The sequence below is a fragment of the Hemiscyllium ocellatum genome, chromosome 31, assembly GCF_020745735.1.
Source record: "Hemiscyllium ocellatum isolate sHemOce1 chromosome 31, sHemOce1.pat.X.cur, whole genome shotgun sequence".
Classification (NCBI taxonomy): domain Eukaryota; kingdom Metazoa; phylum Chordata; class Chondrichthyes; order Orectolobiformes; family Hemiscylliidae; genus Hemiscyllium; species Hemiscyllium ocellatum.
In genome coordinates this window covers 35,049,067-35,066,465 of record NC_083431.1, presented here as the reverse complement: position 1 = coordinate 35,066,465, position 17,399 = coordinate 35,049,067, and the positions used below count along the sequence as shown (strand labels likewise).

The 17,399-nt window shown below is 40.3% G+C and overlaps 1 protein-coding gene across 7 annotated transcripts in view; it reads right to left on the bottom strand.

Moving 5' to 3' along the window:
* The window catches only part of LOC132830300 (peripheral-type benzodiazepine receptor-associated protein 1-like), a 299,306-nt gene that overhangs the window by 48,536 nt on the left and 233,371 nt on the right, over nt 1-17,399 (bottom strand). For 5 of the 7 annotated variants that reach the window (XM_060847882.1, XM_060847879.1, XM_060847884.1 and 2 more), the window contains 4 exons: nt 16,412-16,885; nt 15,218-15,643; nt 10,438-10,608; nt 414-1,703 (listed from right to left, as the gene is read on the bottom strand). In XM_060847882.1, coding sequence (XP_060703865.1) covers nt 414-1,703; nt 10,438-10,608; nt 15,218-15,643; nt 16,412-16,885 — 2,361 coding nt within the window. The remainder of the gene's footprint in view (nt 1-413; nt 1,704-10,437; nt 10,609-15,217; nt 15,644-16,411; nt 16,886-17,399) is intronic. The other 2 variants (XM_060847881.1, XM_060847886.1) reach the window with 2 other exon arrangements.

Sequence of the window (17,399 nt, the reverse complement as noted above, 5' to 3'; positions counted from 1 at the left end):
GGTAACAACTTTCCTTTGGAAAATGTATTGTCTGATAAATTAACCAATCAGTGGCAACCTGTCTTGTTTAAAATTTTAAAAAGTGCTTGGCAGTTAATGGCCAGTTATCATGAACTGATGCATTCTTCATGGCAATATCTCTACCAATCGGAATCCAATCTGCACCCTCCAATTGCTGTTTCCCCTTTACTTTGGCATTTCTTGTAGATTGTCCTGATGGGTGCAAGAGGAAAGCTTCGAGAAAATCTGTCTCTTTTTTCCAATAACACTCAACTTCTGCACTACCAAACAACTATCTGAAGGTGATGTGCACACGCAGCAGGAAACACACCAAGCAGTAAAACAAACTGACAACTACAAATAATAGAACTAAGGAAAGGATGGTGTAGGTAAACAGTGAGATAAACACACACCCGTGAACATGCTGAATCCTCAGGCCTTGCCCTTGTCCTTCCCAATTCATAAGACTCCAACTTCCAAGCCTCCTCTGCTATCCTTCCTTGTAACTTGTTTCGTTCACAATGTCGCAATCTCCTGGTGAAAGCAGCCTTATTCTTTTTCTTATGGTGATGGAGAGACTTGGTGCTGCTGGCATTTGAATCAAAAATAACACCTTTGTCATAGGTGTGCCTCTGTTCATGTGACTGCACGGACTCGCAGAACCTTGAACACTCACTTGCATTTTCTCTGTTAGTCTTGCTGCCATACCACAAACTTGATCTCATTTGTTCCGGATGAATGACATGAGGGCAGAAGTGCAAGCTGGATGTCACTATTTCTTCATCCTCCTCAGTGCCATATTCTATATCTATCTCTAAGTGTTCATGAGTTACCTGCTGCCTCCTGTTGTAATGTTGATTCCCAATTCCTGCTGCATTCACCTCTCTGGGATCTATGGACCTCATCCATGTCTGCGATTGCATCTTTAAGATGGATGTTAGGTCAACAACATCTGGCTCTGAAACATCCCTGTCATCCTCGTCTGGTTGTGATTTCTCTACACATTCAGCAACATCTAGGTGAGACTCATCAACGGTGTTGGCGTGCACATATTCTACTGTGGTCTCTTCCTCTTGGTGGGACCTGTTATATTCCTGGGGGTATATGTGATGAATCTCGGCACCATGATATGCACACCCACTCGTCTCTTCACTCCATTCTTTGTTTTTGACATTAGCCTTTGTGTAGAGAGGTTGCTTTTCATGCGACTCCTCCTTATTGCTCTGGTCAGAGATGCAGTCAGATATTGACACCTCTTCCAAGCCCTTAGCTTTCAACTCATTCTGTTGAACAGTAGATCCCACAAATTCCTCAGCTACTTTTTTGCTGATATTCTGACTGACATCAGGGGTAGGTTTCTCTTCCAATTCCTGATCTTTGGTATCAAATTTCAAGGCCTGGTCAGTTTCTCCATGGTTTTCAGAAGTGTTCTGTACACACTCAAAGGGTTGACCCTGTTCCTCTGATTGTTCTTTCTCCTGAGTGTGGACAGGAACTTCTTCTACCTCTTGCTGGTTTTTGGTACCACCCTGGCTGTTGTTACAGATGATCTCCAGGTGCTTCTCCTCCTCTTCCTCCTCCTCCTCTTCCTCTGTTACTTCAGGAATGCTGAATAGTTTCTTACTGTAACGTTTCTGCAGAGGAAGCTCTAGAATTTTCTCCAGAAACTCCTCATCGCTATCAGTTTCATATTGCTCAGGTTGCTGCGATATGGTTAACACGTACAGTGGTTGAATGCATGCAAGGACAGGGTTGGGGGGGGTGGGAGAAAGAAAGAAAAAAAAGTGAAGTGAAAATTGAAACAAGATCAACTTAAAGCACAGTCAAGCAACAGAAATCCACAATGTGAGAAAAAGTTTCAAATACAAATAAAATGTTGGAACACCCATCTCAGTGAAATGTGTACCATAACCACATTAGCAATAAGTGATTTCCAGAACCTGATATCTGACAATGGTGCTGAAGTAGAAATAAATTGAAAATTATGGGTATTTGTCACATTAAAAATAAATTAGAAAACTTTCCACTGTTGAGATTTGCAAGTAAAGTTACCTTGCGTGTTACATTTCACATCATAATACATTCAAGTAAGTTGAAGAGAATCCAAGCAGTGAATTGTTTCATCTTTATTTTACTCAGTACATTCAGGCATCAAATAAATCAAAGAAGAATACATGCTTCTACCTAGCCCCCGACACTTATACTGCAATGTGTGAGGGGTTTATTGTTATTGGGATGAGCTATGCATTTACAATCCATGAGTACACAAAATCAGTGCCATATGTATTTTCACTAGATATTGTTTCTGATCACTTTATTTCAAACTTTCATGAATTATGTGATAATCCACAACATTTAAAGTACCTCCTCTTTCCAAACCTTTTCTGGAATATTGTCATAAATGATTCAAAAGTATCATGCCACTGAATTAACTCCAGAACACAATTTATAACAATGGGTGCTGAAGTGACCAATTAGTATAGGTTTTACTGCACAGAATTGATTGCAAACATCTTCAGCAGGGCATTAGTTATTGCTTCTGAATTAATTAATATGACCTTGCACAGTAAGAAATATGTAAAGACCCTTGCAACATGAGTTGGTTCCACTCAATAATGGTTTGTAGGTTCAAATGTGCATTTATAAAGACAAGTCAGACATTCAGTACAACAGTGTGCTGCTTCTCCTTCTGCCATGACCAGCACAGACATTTTGTCATGTCATGCCAACAGTGTTACCCATACATGCAAAGAATCAAGAAAGACCAACATCTGCTCGTAATATGATAAGAGTTTCTGAGCTAAGGTAGTCTCATGATGACTATTTTATTGAGTGAGCAACTTAATGTAGATTGTCCATGGCTGCTAACATGGTTTCTTAAAGGTATCATTTTCTTATCATTTACAAAATTTGCATTTAGAATTGACTCTTCAGTTTTATTTTTAAATTTTGGGATGAGAGTATTGCTAGCTGGCCACCATTTATTGTCAGTCTCCAGTTGCCCCTGAGAGGGTGGTGGTGAGCTACCTTCTTGACCTACTGCAGTTCATCTGCTGCAGGTAGACCCATAACGGCCTTTGGGGAGGGAGGGGAATTCCAGGATTTTGACCCAGCAATACTGAAGGAATGGCAATAAATTTCCAAGTCAGGATGGTGAGTGGCTTAGAAGGAAGCTTGCAGGTGGTGGTGTACCATGGATCTCCTGCCCTTGTCCTTCAAGATGGAAGTAGTTGTAGGTTTGGAAGGTTTTGTCTGAGGATCTTTGTCGAATATTTGCAGTACATCTTGTAGATAGTGCACACCGCTGCTACTGAGCATTGGTGGTAGAGACAGTGGATGCTTGTAGATGTGGTGCCAATCAAATAGGCTGTTTTGTCTTGGATGTTATCAATCTTCTTGAGTGTTGTTGCAGCTGCAATTCAGGCCAGTGGGAAGTATTCCACTGACGTATGCCTTGTAGATGGAGGACAGGCTTTAGGGCGTCAAGCGGTAAGTTACCTTGCGCAGTAGCCCTAGCCTCTGACCTGCTCTTGTAGCTAATATTTTTTAAAGTCCATTCAGTTGTCAGTGGTAACCCCAAGGAGTTTGATTGTTATTGGGGATTCAGTGGTGGTAACATCATTAAATGTCAAGCGATAGAGGTTAGATTGCCTCTTATTTGAGATGGTCATTTGCGTGGCATGAATATTACTTGCCACTTGTCAGGCCAAGCCTGGATATTGTCCAGATCTTGCTGTATTTGGACATGGACTGCTTCAGTATCTGAGGAGTTGCGAATGATGGTGAACATTCCCATTTCTGACCTTACGATGGACAGGAGGTCATTGATGAAGAAGCTGAAGATGATTGGGCCGAGGTCATTTGTGGCAGTGAGTGGGTTTACTCAAGCTGGAGTATATTAACATGGATATGTATCATCTCATACCCAATCTCAAATTGTTGCTCATTATGCTTACTGCCCTGTACATTTGCTTCAATACTGGAAATAGATAAGAAGCTGTAACCTCCCATTCATATGATAAAGAGAAGGCGTAGAAGTCTTGTTGTGATGTGAATCCAGTTGAGCACAAGTTTCTTTCCTGCCTTCCATTCCCAAAGATGCTGGTCCATGCTGGGGTATGACAGCTGTCCATCATCCGCAAGCCTACACAGGAAATGCTACTTGGCTACTTGAGTCTCACAGGTAAGCTTCAGCTGCTGTTGACACTGAATTGGTTATTACATGCCGCTGCTGGGTGTGTTTTACCAGGGGAATGTTATATAAATGGGGTAGCTAGCTCACTGCCAAAATCACCCCCAACCCCAAAATCGGCAGTCTGCCCAACATACTTAAAAACCTAAGTATCAATCGATATTCACTTGCAGCTCAATTAACCCCAATTTTATGCTATCTACATCAGAGAATGGTTGGCACAGACATTCAGATGGGAGGATTATTTTCTCTAGTGTTTTAAACAGAGTAAAAGAAGAGGGTATTAACGTCAGGGATACCCTTTACCAACCAGCAAAGAAGATAGCTCCTGTTTCTTTCCTCCCTGATGTAATTTGCAACATACTCCCCAGTCCATTAGCCCCCACCTCTATAAGATTCCAACAATAACCTGGCTTGCTTCATTCTGGTTTCCACTGGGTCTACCTCACAGCCTGCCTGCAATCCTAACACTGCTCACTACAGATCTCTGGCACTGCTGGGGCTACTGGAGTCTCCATCCAAACAGATTAGCTCATCCCTCCAAAGGGTGGGATTTCCTTCAACTGTGCATCAATTTATTTTCCCCGTCCCCACCCCACCCCACCACCCTTTAATTTTCCATCCAACTTCTAGCATGAGTCTTTTGATACTATTTGATACAGTTTGGACTGAGCGGCTCAAGGAATTTACCTGTTGATATGAAACAGCATGCACTAGCAAATGGAACCTAAGACTTCCTCACTTAGAGCCATAGACTTGTACAGCACGGAAATAGATCCTTTGGTCCAACTCATCCATGCCAACCAGTTATCCTAAATGAATCTCATCCACTTGCCCACATTTGGCCTATGTCCTTCCTATTTATGTCTTTTAAGTGTTGTAATTGTACCAGGCTCCACCACATCTCTAGCACCACCCTCTGCATGAATAAAATCTCACCTTAGGTCCCTTTTAAATCTTTCCCCTTTCACTTTAAACCTATGCCCATGAGTTTTGGACACCTCTACCTTGGGGAAAAGACCTTGGCTATTCACCCTATCCATGCCCCTCATGATTTTACAAACCCCTCAATATCTGACACTCCAGGAAGAACAGCCCCAGTCTGTTCATATTCTTCTTGTAGCTTAAATCCTCCAACCCTGGCAACATCCTCATAAATGTTTTCAAAACATTTTTCAGTTTCATAACATTCTTCCTACAGCAGGGAGACCAGAATTGCATGTAGTTTTCCAATAGTGGCCTCATCAATGTTCTGTACAGCCATAACACACGGCCTCCCAACTCCTATATGTAGGTGAATCTATGTTTCGGGCCGGAGCCCTTCATCAGGAACCGAAATGTCGATTGTCCAGCTCCTCAGATGCTGCCTGACCTGCTGTGCTTTTCCAGCAACACACTCACAACTCTGATCTCCAGCAAATGCAGACCTCACTGTCTCCCAACTCCAATACTCAATGCATTCAGCAATAAAGGAAAGCACACCAAATGCCTTCTTCACAATCCTGTCTACATGTGACTCCACTTTCAAGGAGCTACGAACATACACTCCAAGGTCTCTTTGTTCAGCAACATTCCCCAGGACCTAACCATTCGGTGTATAAATCCTGCCCTCATTTATGGTTGCACTCCCCAGAAGCCATATCACACTTTCCAAACTGCAGCAGCTCACATTTATCTAAAATAAACTTCATCTGCCATTCCTTGGCCCATTGGCCCATCGAGATCAAAATCTTGTTGTACTCTGAGGTAACTTTCTTATGTAAGAAACAGAAGTTTTATCCCCAGGAAGGAGGATATTTCACCTACTGCATCCATACTTGATGCAAAATCATCCATCTAACCTAATGCCATTTTCCAACTCCTTGTCTATAGCATTGTATGTCTGACACTTCAAATGCACCAAGTATTTTTTAAGAGCCTCTATCTCTAACATCCTTTGAGTTCAAGATTGCCACCACTCTGTGGATGAATATAATTCTCCTCAACTCCTTCCCAATTCTTCTACAAATTACAAGGAATCTATACTCCTTGATTATTGACCTTCCTGTGAAAGGAAATTAGTTTATTTCTACTCACCCTATCTAGCTCCTTACTAATTTTGTGCAACTCAGTTGAATCTTTCCTTAGCCTCTTCTGCTCCAAAAGTGATCAAAATTGCAAGCAGTACTCTGAGCTCCAGTCAAATTTACAAATTCTAGCAAAAAAACCTCTCTGCTCTTAGAACTTATGAGTTAGCTGCAAAGAAAATGATCATAAATTCCTTCGTAACCATATCAACTAGCTGTGCTGCTACCTTCAGGTGCCTGTGTATATGCACTCCGATATATTTCTGGATATATTTCCAGAATATTGGATATATTTCTCAGTATCCACTGAGATATATTTCTCAGTTTCCACCCATTTATCTTTGTATTCCCCAGATGCCATATTGCACTTTCCAAACTCAATTCATTTCTCGTTTTTCTGTCTTCCTGTCAGTCTACTGATATCTGACCTGCAGCTTACAACATTCTTCACAGCCAACTGCCGTATGCTCTGGAAACTTCTTAATCACTATCCCTGCATTTAAGTCTAAATCATTGATACCTGGCAAAAAGTAAGGAATTCAACCTTGTGAAATAGAGTGGCATGACCTTCCAGTCTCCAAATTACCTACCCACAATGATCCTTTTCTTCAGATCACTGAGCAAATTTTGGATCCAACTTGCCACTTTCCCCTGGAATCCACTTTTCAAAGTTTTTGACCAATCTGTCATGGACAACCCTGCCGAATGTCTTGATAATATTCATATAAACTACATTAAATGTGCTACCCTCGTCAATGCTCCTTGTCACCTTCACAACATATTCAATAACTTTAGAGGGGCAGGATCTTCTTGTAACAAATCCATGTTGCTTTCCTTGACCATTCCATTCCTTTCCAATGCTGCCTCCGAATACTTGCTGATAATTTATCCACAATCAAGGTACGGCAGACTAGCTTGTGAATATCAAGGTTATCTTTTCCTTCTTTTTGAAACAATGATGTAATATCAGTCATCCTATTATGGTGCTTATATTTTTTCTAACAAAGAACAAATGGAAAACTATCATCAAAGGTTCTGCAATTTCTTTCCTTACTCAAGCAACCTAGAATAAATTTTCTCTGGGCCTAGCAATTCTTCCAATTTCAAGGGTGCAAAATACCTTTGACATTTTCGCCATGTCTAGGAGTATGTTTGCCAATATTTCACCTTTCTCTTCAAGAGAACAATAATTGCTTTGCCTTCCTCTTTTGTGGAAACAGTCATAAAGTATTCATTAAGAACCATGTACATCTTGTGCCATCACAGAAAAGTTACTTTACTGGCCTTTACTCTTTCCTTTGTTACCATTTTTCTCTGCATGTATTGTGAAACATTTCAGCTTTCTTTGATATCACCTTTCTTTAAAAATTACTTTTCTTCACTTTCCTATTTTTTTTTCCAATTTCACCCCTGTGCCTTCTGAGCACCCAAGCTTTCTGTGGTGCTTGTTTCTCAGCATCTGACATCTGCTAACCTTTGCCTTATGCTACTCTGTATGCTGTTTGACATCTGGGCTTTCAGACTGGGGAGACACACCCATTTCATTAGCAGGAACTCTTTTTGAGCTCCTCTTTGAATGCATCACACTGGTCTGACACTGTTTTACCTATAAGATGTTCCAATTCCAATTTTGCCAAATCACATTTCAGCTTAGACTTTATGCAATTTAGAACTTTTACTCCTTGTCTTTCTTTCATAACTGCAGGAGATCTAAGTGAATAATGTACACAGTCACTAAAATGTTCTCCAACTGATGTCCCTTCTACATGCAAACTTCATTCCTTGAAAGTGTTTAAGGCTGCTCCTTCTCTTGGTGGGGCTTGCTATGTGCCAGCTAAATAGATTATTATTTATAGATACCCTGAATATACAATAAGAATTCTGTGCTCTCCAAAACCTTTACATTAATTTTATCCCAATTAGTATCAGGACTGTTGAAACTTCTTACCATTACTACTTTAGTGTTTCTACACCTCAGTTAATTTGTTTCTATTTGTGTAGTTACATCTCCTTTTGACAATTTGAAGGAGCATTGCAAATTCTCAGCACTGTCTCTTTTTTTTATTTCTCAGTTTAGTTCAAATAGCTTTACTTGATGATCTTTCCAGCATATCATCCTTTCTCACTAATGTGAATGTTTCTTTAACCAATATTATGACAAGACTTTCTTTAATCTATTTTCTATCTTGTCTGAAAACTCTAACCCAGAATGTTGATCTCAATTTCTTTGAAACTTCCTTTCTTTAAGCCGTGCTTCAATAACTCAGAATCCATCTTCCCTGAGTTCATCTGCTTTATTCTGGAGTACTTGAATTCAAGTATATACCACCAATCATTCAACAATAACTCTGCCCTTTGTTTTAAAGTCTTTGTTTCCTCAGCCTTCTACGTTCATTTAATTTTTTTTGCCTTCTAATTCCAACTTTGCTGCTGTCTCTTCTGAATTACAGGGTTTCATATCCTGCCAAGTTAGTGCAATACCCTGAAAGCACTAGCAAGGCATGTCCTGGTAGGGTATTGGTCGCAGTTTGTTGGGGTAGCACATTTTGGTTCATACTATCAGTTATATGTTGCATTTAGTCACTGAGAAAGGATGATGAAATGTTTTGCATATTTATCAAACTGGACTTTTTGAGCAGCCACTGTTAATTGCATTGGAAAATCTGTCACAAATCAGCAACTTCAAATCAGATTACACTCAATCATAGAATCCCAACAGTGCGGAATCAGGCCATTTGGCCCACTGTGCCCACACCAACCCTCTGAAGGGCATCCCACCCAGATCCACCCCCTATTCCTGTAACCCTACATTTTCCAAGGCTAAGCCACCTGGTCTGCACATTACAGTATTGTGGGAGGAAACCGAAGCACTAGGAGGAAACCCATGCAAACACGAGGAGTACAAACTCCCACAGACAGTTGCCCAAAGGTGGAATCAAACCCGGGTCTCTGGAGCTGTGAGGCAGTGGTGCTAACCACTGAGCCACAATGCCACCCTCCTTATGATTCTATTAAGCATCCCTGAAATGTGAAAGCAACTGCCTATTATATGGGGATAAACAACACATTCTCACTTCATTGTCAAACACATTATTGTCTCTGGTATATCTTGACCTCCCTTTATATATTTTATTTTGATTGTTAATAGTTTTTCATACTTCCTTTTGAGTGACCATTATCTATTTAAGTTTATTTATTCTCATTCCTACTGTTTTTTTATTGGTTTAATTTCCTTTCACAGAACGTTTTGTCTTTTCTAACAGCACATAGGATAAAGACTACAGTTGCCATCAGACCATCATTCCACCTCCACACACCCCCAACCCCTCACCCTTCCCTCAGCCACAAAGGGCACAATATTTACACCTGTGATTATGGCCAAAACGTGGATAAAACATTTCTCCTCAGGAAGTTTGGCCCTGCAACCTTGCTATTCTCAGTACTCGGACCGTGTTCCCATAAAACAAGGTAATGTTGTTGAGGCTGTGTTTGATATATTGACATGAACAAAGAAGTAAAGTTCCCACTCTCCAGCCTGCCACCCTGCAACTCACAAACTTACACGTTCAATCTGTGCAGTCAGCAAATGCCACGATTTTCGCTGGTTTTGTCTCTCAGGTAAGCAATCACCAATTTCTCTGAGATTCAGGCTGCAATAAGCTGTGCTTCCCAAATCCCAATCCAGTTGTAGAAACATATTTCATTTCTGTACTTTGGGAAGCATTACAATTTTTGACACATTAGGGCCTCTGCAGAGCAATAACCATTTTGCAACATAATGTGTGCTGTGACAATTTAGAAAATCTGTAATGTCTAAATATTTCATGGTATTTGTGTCCATGTGATAGTTTTATAGAGTAATAAACGCTTTTACTCTGATCCAGCTACAATAAGTTTATCTTATTGACGGAATACTTCACAGAAAGGACGAGGATTATAAAATTGATTCCATTAATTTATGTTAATGGATAGTGACTGAAGATTGATTGTTTCTTGTGTGCATTGTGACTTACCTTTGGCCTGAGGCAAAAAGTCAGCAACTGAATGAAATATAAACACATGCAACAACATGCTAATCATAATGACAATAAATTCTGAGCCTCAGCCCTCTTAATTATGTTTGCCTGCTTCTTCCCCTCGGGCCAGTAAATCCCTAGGGGAGATAGCTGAGACTGTTACCTTTAGTGAGTTGTCCCTGATCAAGTTGCAATCTTGTTGAATTTCTTCATTCATCTGTGTGTCTGATCCCAGTTCTTCTTCATCCTCCTCCATGATGTCAGAGAGGTCAGAGCCCCGACTGCTGTCCAGGGGGTAATCTTCACTCTCATGATTCGCCGTATTATCGCCCTGCTGGAGGTGAAAAGAAATCAGAAAGAAAAAGACGGTATATAAAATATGTCAAAAGCAAACTGGTACACTCCGAGTTACTATGTATTTCTGTGGAAAGTCTGTGAGAACCAGTTTATCTAGTGTTCCAGTGTATCCTGGCAGCCACAATTTAATTATTACTAGGTCCGCTAACTCCCCCTTTGCAGCAACATTGTGATTTAATCAGAACTTGCAGCACAGATAAAGTCCGTTTTACCTACCATGTCTATGCCAAACACCAAACACCAAACAACACTAATCATATTTACATGCACTTGGTGTATAGCTTGGTTTGCCCTGGCATTTTAAATGCTCATCCAGACACTTTTTAAATGTTGTGAGAGTACCTGCCTCCACCACCTTCTCAGCCTGCATGTTCCATATTTCAACCATCCTCTGGGTGAATTTTGTTTTCCTCAGATCTCCTCGAAACCACTTGCTCCTCACCTTAACAGTTGCCCTCTTATCTTAGACACGTCTGCGATGGAGAACAGATTCTCATGATCTATGCCTCTCATAATTTTGTATTCCTTAATCAGATTCCACCCCACCCCCACTCTCCACCACTCCAAGGAAAACAAACCCAGTCTTTCCTCATAACTGAGACTTCTCAGCTCAGGCAGCATCCTGGTGAATCTTATTTGCACCCTCTCGAGTGCAGTCACGTCACTCCAATAGTATAGCGATCAGAACTGCGCACGGTATTCCACCTGTCACCTAACCAATGTTTTATAAAGTGGTAATAAAATTTTCTTGCTCCTATAGTCTATGCCCCGGCTAATTAAGATAAACATCCCGCATGCCTTCTTCACCACTTTGTCTGCTTTTGTTCGTCAGTAGCTCCCAAAGATTAATCATTCATTGTGCAAATCCTTCCCTTATTGGATGCCCCAAAATGCATCACCTTCTCCCATCGCTCTGCCCAATTTATCTGCTGATAATATCAGAGTGTAGACCATAGCCTCCTCATTATCAATAACATTCTCTGTTTTTATATCATCTGCAAACTTACAAACTAAACCTTTTACCTTCATATCCAAGTCATTAATGTACATAACAAACAGAAAGGATCCTAGCCCTAATCCCTGCGGCACACCACTTGTTCTAGGCTTCCAATTACAAAAAGAACCCTCCATCATCACTATTTGTATGCCGATTTAGAAACCAGTCGGTGACAAAAAAAGGGAGGTGAGTGGCACAGTTTCAGATACAAGACTTTGGTTTTTGTGATGTAAAACTGCTGGGTTTTCTCCCCCCTGAAGCCTTATTAGTCACAAAAGGAAATCTGGACTCTGGAAAGTCACCATTCGATGGCTAAACATGATGGTCATTGAAAGGCAACTTCAATTCTCAGAAAAATAAGCAGAATAAGCAGGTAGTGTAGAGTTGTTTGCCGATGATGGACCCTGAGATTGTGCTTGCAGCGGCATCACCGGTAAGAGTTGGTGGAATCAATGATGGGCCTGAGACTCCACAGGGGTCCAATCCACTCTACAAGGGTGCAGGCTGTCTACATTGAGATGAATGAGATATTGATTGTAATCTCCACCTTGCTAAGATTAGATTAGATTACTTACAGTGTGGAAACAGGCCCTTCGGCCCAATAAGTCCACACCGACCCACCGAAGCGCAATCCACCCATACCCCTCCATTTACCCCTTACCTAACACTATGGGCAATTTAGCATGGCCAATCCACCTGACCCACACATCTTTGTCATGTGGGAGGAAATCGGAGCACCCGGAGGAAACCCACGCAGACACGTGGAGAACGTGCAAACTCCACACAGTCTGTCGCCTGAGTCGGGAATTGAAACCGGGTCTCAGGCGCTGTGAGGCAGCAGTGCTAACCACTGTGCCACCGTGCCGCCCACGATCTGCCAAACAATGTAAAAGATTGATGATCACGATAAGGTAAATTTCTGATGCCAATAAAGATCTTCTTGTCTTGAGACAACTTTATTAATCTCTTTACCTGTCATTATTTCTCAGCACCTAGTTAACTGAGAAATAAGTTTCTGCAAAGGTTAATGTTTCCAAACTTTCTTTATTCAAAATCAGTCTGAACTCACTTTGCTTGTTACAAGGGCTTCTATGTTTTAATAATTTTCATTTTCAAGGAACAGTATGCTTTCGCCTCACATTCTTGATAATAAATGACCTCAATTTAGGCAAAACTTCATAACATTAATAAACCCAAAATAATGTCTCTTCATCCTCCACAGGAAAGAGCACATCAGAAACAACATTAAAGGACAATTAGACCATCAATGAGATTTCTGGGTACACAGAAAAAGGAGGTGGATTTAATCAGCAAATGGAGAGGGGAGCCTATAGGACATGTGGACAGGGGAGCCTATAGGACATAGTAAAAAGTTAGAGGACACTCAGCAACAACAAATTAACAAAGCTTCTTTCTTTGAGTCTCTCCAAAAAAGTAACTGACTTCAATGGGGCACTTGTCGTGTGCTTGAGAGCTAAGATTGAAACAATCTTGAGTCTGATTTGCTATTAACAAATCCACTTAATGCTTCATAATAATTTATAGAGTACTACAATCATACAGCACAAAAACAGGCCTTTCAATCCAACTCATCCATGCTGACCAAGTTTTCCAAACTGAGACTAGTCCTATTTGCCTGCATTTGGCCCGTAGCCTTCTAAATCTCTCCTATTTATGTACCTGTCCAAATATCTTTTAAATATTATAACTGTACCTACATCTACCACTTCCTCTGGCAGTTCATTCCATATACGAAGCACGTTGCCCCTCAGGTCCCTTTTAAATCTTTCTCCTTTCACCTTAAAATTATGCCCTCCAGTTTTGAACTCTCCAACCCTAGTGAAAAGAACTTTGCTATTCATCTTATGCATGTTCCTCACGATTTTATAAATCTCTAGAAGGTCATCCATCAACCTCCTGCACTCCAGTGAGAAAAGTCCCAGCTTATCCAGCTTCTCCTTATAATTCAAACCCTCCAGTCTCTATTGCATCCTTGAAAACCTTTTCTGTACCCTGTCCAATTTAATATTATCCTTTATCTAGCAAGGCAACCAGAACTATACACTGTACTCCAAAAGGACCCCAACAACATCCTGTACAACCGTAACATGACATCCCAACTCCTAAACTCAATGGCCTGAGCAATGAAGGCAAGCGTGCCTAACACTTTCTATCCGCTTTGTCTACCTGTGATACAGCTTTCAAGGAATTATGTATTTGAACCCTTAGGTTTCTCTGTTCTATAACACTCCCTCGGGCCCTACCATTAACTGTATAAGTCCTGCCCTTGTTTGTCCTAGCAAAATGCCACACCTTGCATTTATCTAAATTAAACTCCATCTGCCACTCTTTGGCCCAATGATCCTTTGCTGTAAGGCTTTTTCTTCATATGAAACAAAACTATGCAAAATTGTTAGTTTATAATTACAGCCTAATTAATTAACTTTCATTCTCCTACTCATCTCCTTCTTGCTAGAACGGAAAATCTCTTCTTCTGCAACTCTTACCTTTGCACTCACATGCCCTCTGACCCATTTTTACTTCGGGGGCATCTCTAACAGCTTGACAGTTAATAGAATTGAGATTTGGAACTCATAATTTAGGGAATGACATTCACTATTCACTCAAAGTAAATCAATATTGCGTCAATACACTGTACAATCATCCAACCCATTCTCTATCTAGCTTGTCAATGGCTCGACAGTATTTCAAAAAATATTAACACCCATTGAAGTAATCTGTTCTATCAATTTGTGCTGATGTGAAATCAATTCAGTGTGCCTAAGTTCATTTTGTCTTTGATCCCTGAAGGGAAAAATCGGTTTTAAAAATCACTAACAAGAAGAACAACCTAAATACAGAAACAGGATTTTGGCTCTGTTCGAGATCTGAACAATATTCAATCAGAAGACTATTAATAATGGCTAAATCATTTTAAATTGAAAGGTGGAATGCAGGAGATTTAGCGTAAAATATTTATCAAGCAAAGGCATCTGATAACAAAAGCAAATCTTGACCTGCGATAGGATCTGAGGAAAGGTGTGGCATGGCCTTCAGAAAGGCCTATTTGTATTTCTTGTTTAATTCAGATATTAGTGGTTAAATAATCTCTGTGAGGGAATGCATTCCTCTGTTTTTGTTGCAGTAGACTGCAGTCTAAAAAGGAAAATCAATCCAATATCCAACTATGGTGGTGTACAAGTTGCAAATAAATTATTGCATCCCATAAAATATATCCAGTTTTTCAACATAAGATAAAAGATGAAATAGCAAAGCCAAATTCACCCTACTTTCAACAATTTGATGATCATGTCAACTAGAAACTAGGGTGCTTCTGCTTCTTAGAACATTATGCATATTTTGAAACTTTCATCCCATCAGTCTGCCCTGGATTTGCAAAAGGTCTCATAAATAAAAGGAAATGCTCAAAATGCATGCAGCTCCAAGATTTCTCACCTCTCTCACCTTTACCTAACACAGTTAATGGTTAACTTTAACTAACTGGGACTCTCATCTAATGAACATCTTCTCAATGGTGTGTCTGAAGAAAACACCAAAGTAGAAACTGCTTTCATTTTTGTTTACAAACCTGAGGAATGTCTCCAGACTGGAACTGACTCTGTTCAATGACCTCCCCCAACTCTGGAATGTGCGCTTTTTCTTGTTTAAACTCTGAATTAATCAGAAATTCCTCAATCGATGTCATCCTGGTATTACTTGGAGAAACACTGTCATCTGACTCTTGTGGAATGGTTCTAGCTAATGCTTCTATAGCTTTGGTGGTCTGTAACATCTGCTCATTTGAATCACTTTCCAGAATGTTTTTATCAGAATCTTCTTTAATATATGTGTTACTGACATCAGGATCTTCCTCCTTCTCTAAGTTCACAAGAAAATCCTCAAGTGAGCCAACTGGCCTCTTCATGTGACTATTTTCCAAATTTTCTACATCTTCTTTTGGTTGTTCCTCAAACTTGTCCACTTCACAAGACTGTTGTAAATCTGCAGCACCATCCTGTGAAAAGATCGGTTGATTATATTGACTTTTGCTGAATTCAGTTTCTTGAGCTTATTAGATGTTACGAATAGTCACATGAAATACTAGAATTTCATGAGTGGATATGAGCAATTTGATCGTATTGTCTTTGAGATTAGCCATGGAGACTAGATACCAACGGAAACCAAAAGTCTTGAATATTGATCAGTAAGAACATGTCCCACAAAGCCAGTTACTGAAAAACAGATTTGCATCTTACATAGCTTCTTTCATGATCTTGGAATATCCAAAATATACAACCAATTAATTACTTTAGAAATATTGTAGTTTAGGAAACCAGTCTTCCCCATTAAGCCATGTCAGTTGTGTTTTAAAGTTAATACTGGAACTAACCATTCTCTGAAATAGGGGAGCTGAACTGCTCTTAAAAACTAAAATAAAGAGATGCAACGTTTTTGTCAAACCGGTGGTATCTGCCTGAACCAGGTAATGGAAAATAATGTCTCTCGAAAACCAACTACTCCAAAACATACCTGAATACCAAATCAGTTGGCTGAAACCAGAATCTACCCCAAATTAGGCAGCTGAAGCCAAGCCCAAAACAAGAAGAGGTAACTTCTTAGGTTATAGTTCTCTTCCCAACATGGAACATTTGGCAGTAATTTTGTGCACTCTCCTGGCACTGTTTAAAAACTCCAATTAATGTATAAGCTATCAGAGAAGTTTGTGACCATTGCTGCCTTGTGATGTGGTACACTGAAAACAGTGAAAATATGTTCCACCTACCTGCAAATTTTCTTCCATTTTGGTATTTTCTCTTTGAACAGGTGCTGGTTCTTCAAAAGTAACACTTATTGAATTTGGCATTGCATCGACCACCTGACCCGAAGTTTTAAAAGCAGGCGGATAGCCTCCCTGCTCTTTTCCGTTATAGCTTGTGGCACTCTGACAGTTGAGAGCTTTGTCAGAGGCCATCCCAGTCAGATCATCAAATTCATCCTTAAAATCTGCGATGGACAATGGTTTCCTGACTGAATTACTGTTGTCAGGATGCTCACATATTTCAGGGGCAGACTGTAATGGCACAGAGTGCAGAGGGAATGTAAACAGTGTTCGAGGAATTCTGACAGGGCTAGAGTCTGCTGATTCACCGTAAGGAGACATGGTGCGAACTGTGAGCTCCTTAGAAATTTGAAGAAGCTGAATCTGGCTGGATCTTACTAGCACACTACCAGCTGTTGGTGATGCCACTTCAATAATCTGAGAAGAAATCAGAGGAAGTTATATTGTCCTGAGAAACTCAGTTTTAACTTCTAACAAATCTTACCAATTGACCATTTAACTGAAGCCATTGATATATGCATCAAATTTTCATTCAGAATGATGCAGCAACCTCAGTTGAAAGAATGCATGCTGACTTTTTAATGAAACACTGTAACATTCTGTTAATCAAGACGGCACCTAACCAACCGCATTAAGGACAGAGTACCAACAACACACCATTCTGAGGAGTAATGTTCAAAATTGAGAAGGAATGCTTTAAAATGCAATGATACAACTGGGACTGACCAGGGATAAGCAGCTGGGATGGCCATGGTCACAAGTATGAATATATAGCAGAGGCAGGAGGCGGCATAATCATTGCCTTTATTTCTCCAAATAGATGGTGCCCGGGGTTTTATCTGTAGATGTTCATGGATTGGTAGTGGCTGAATAACTTTTGATTGTACCAGTTGCTCAAACAGTAATGAAGAAAATTGGACTCTACAATGTA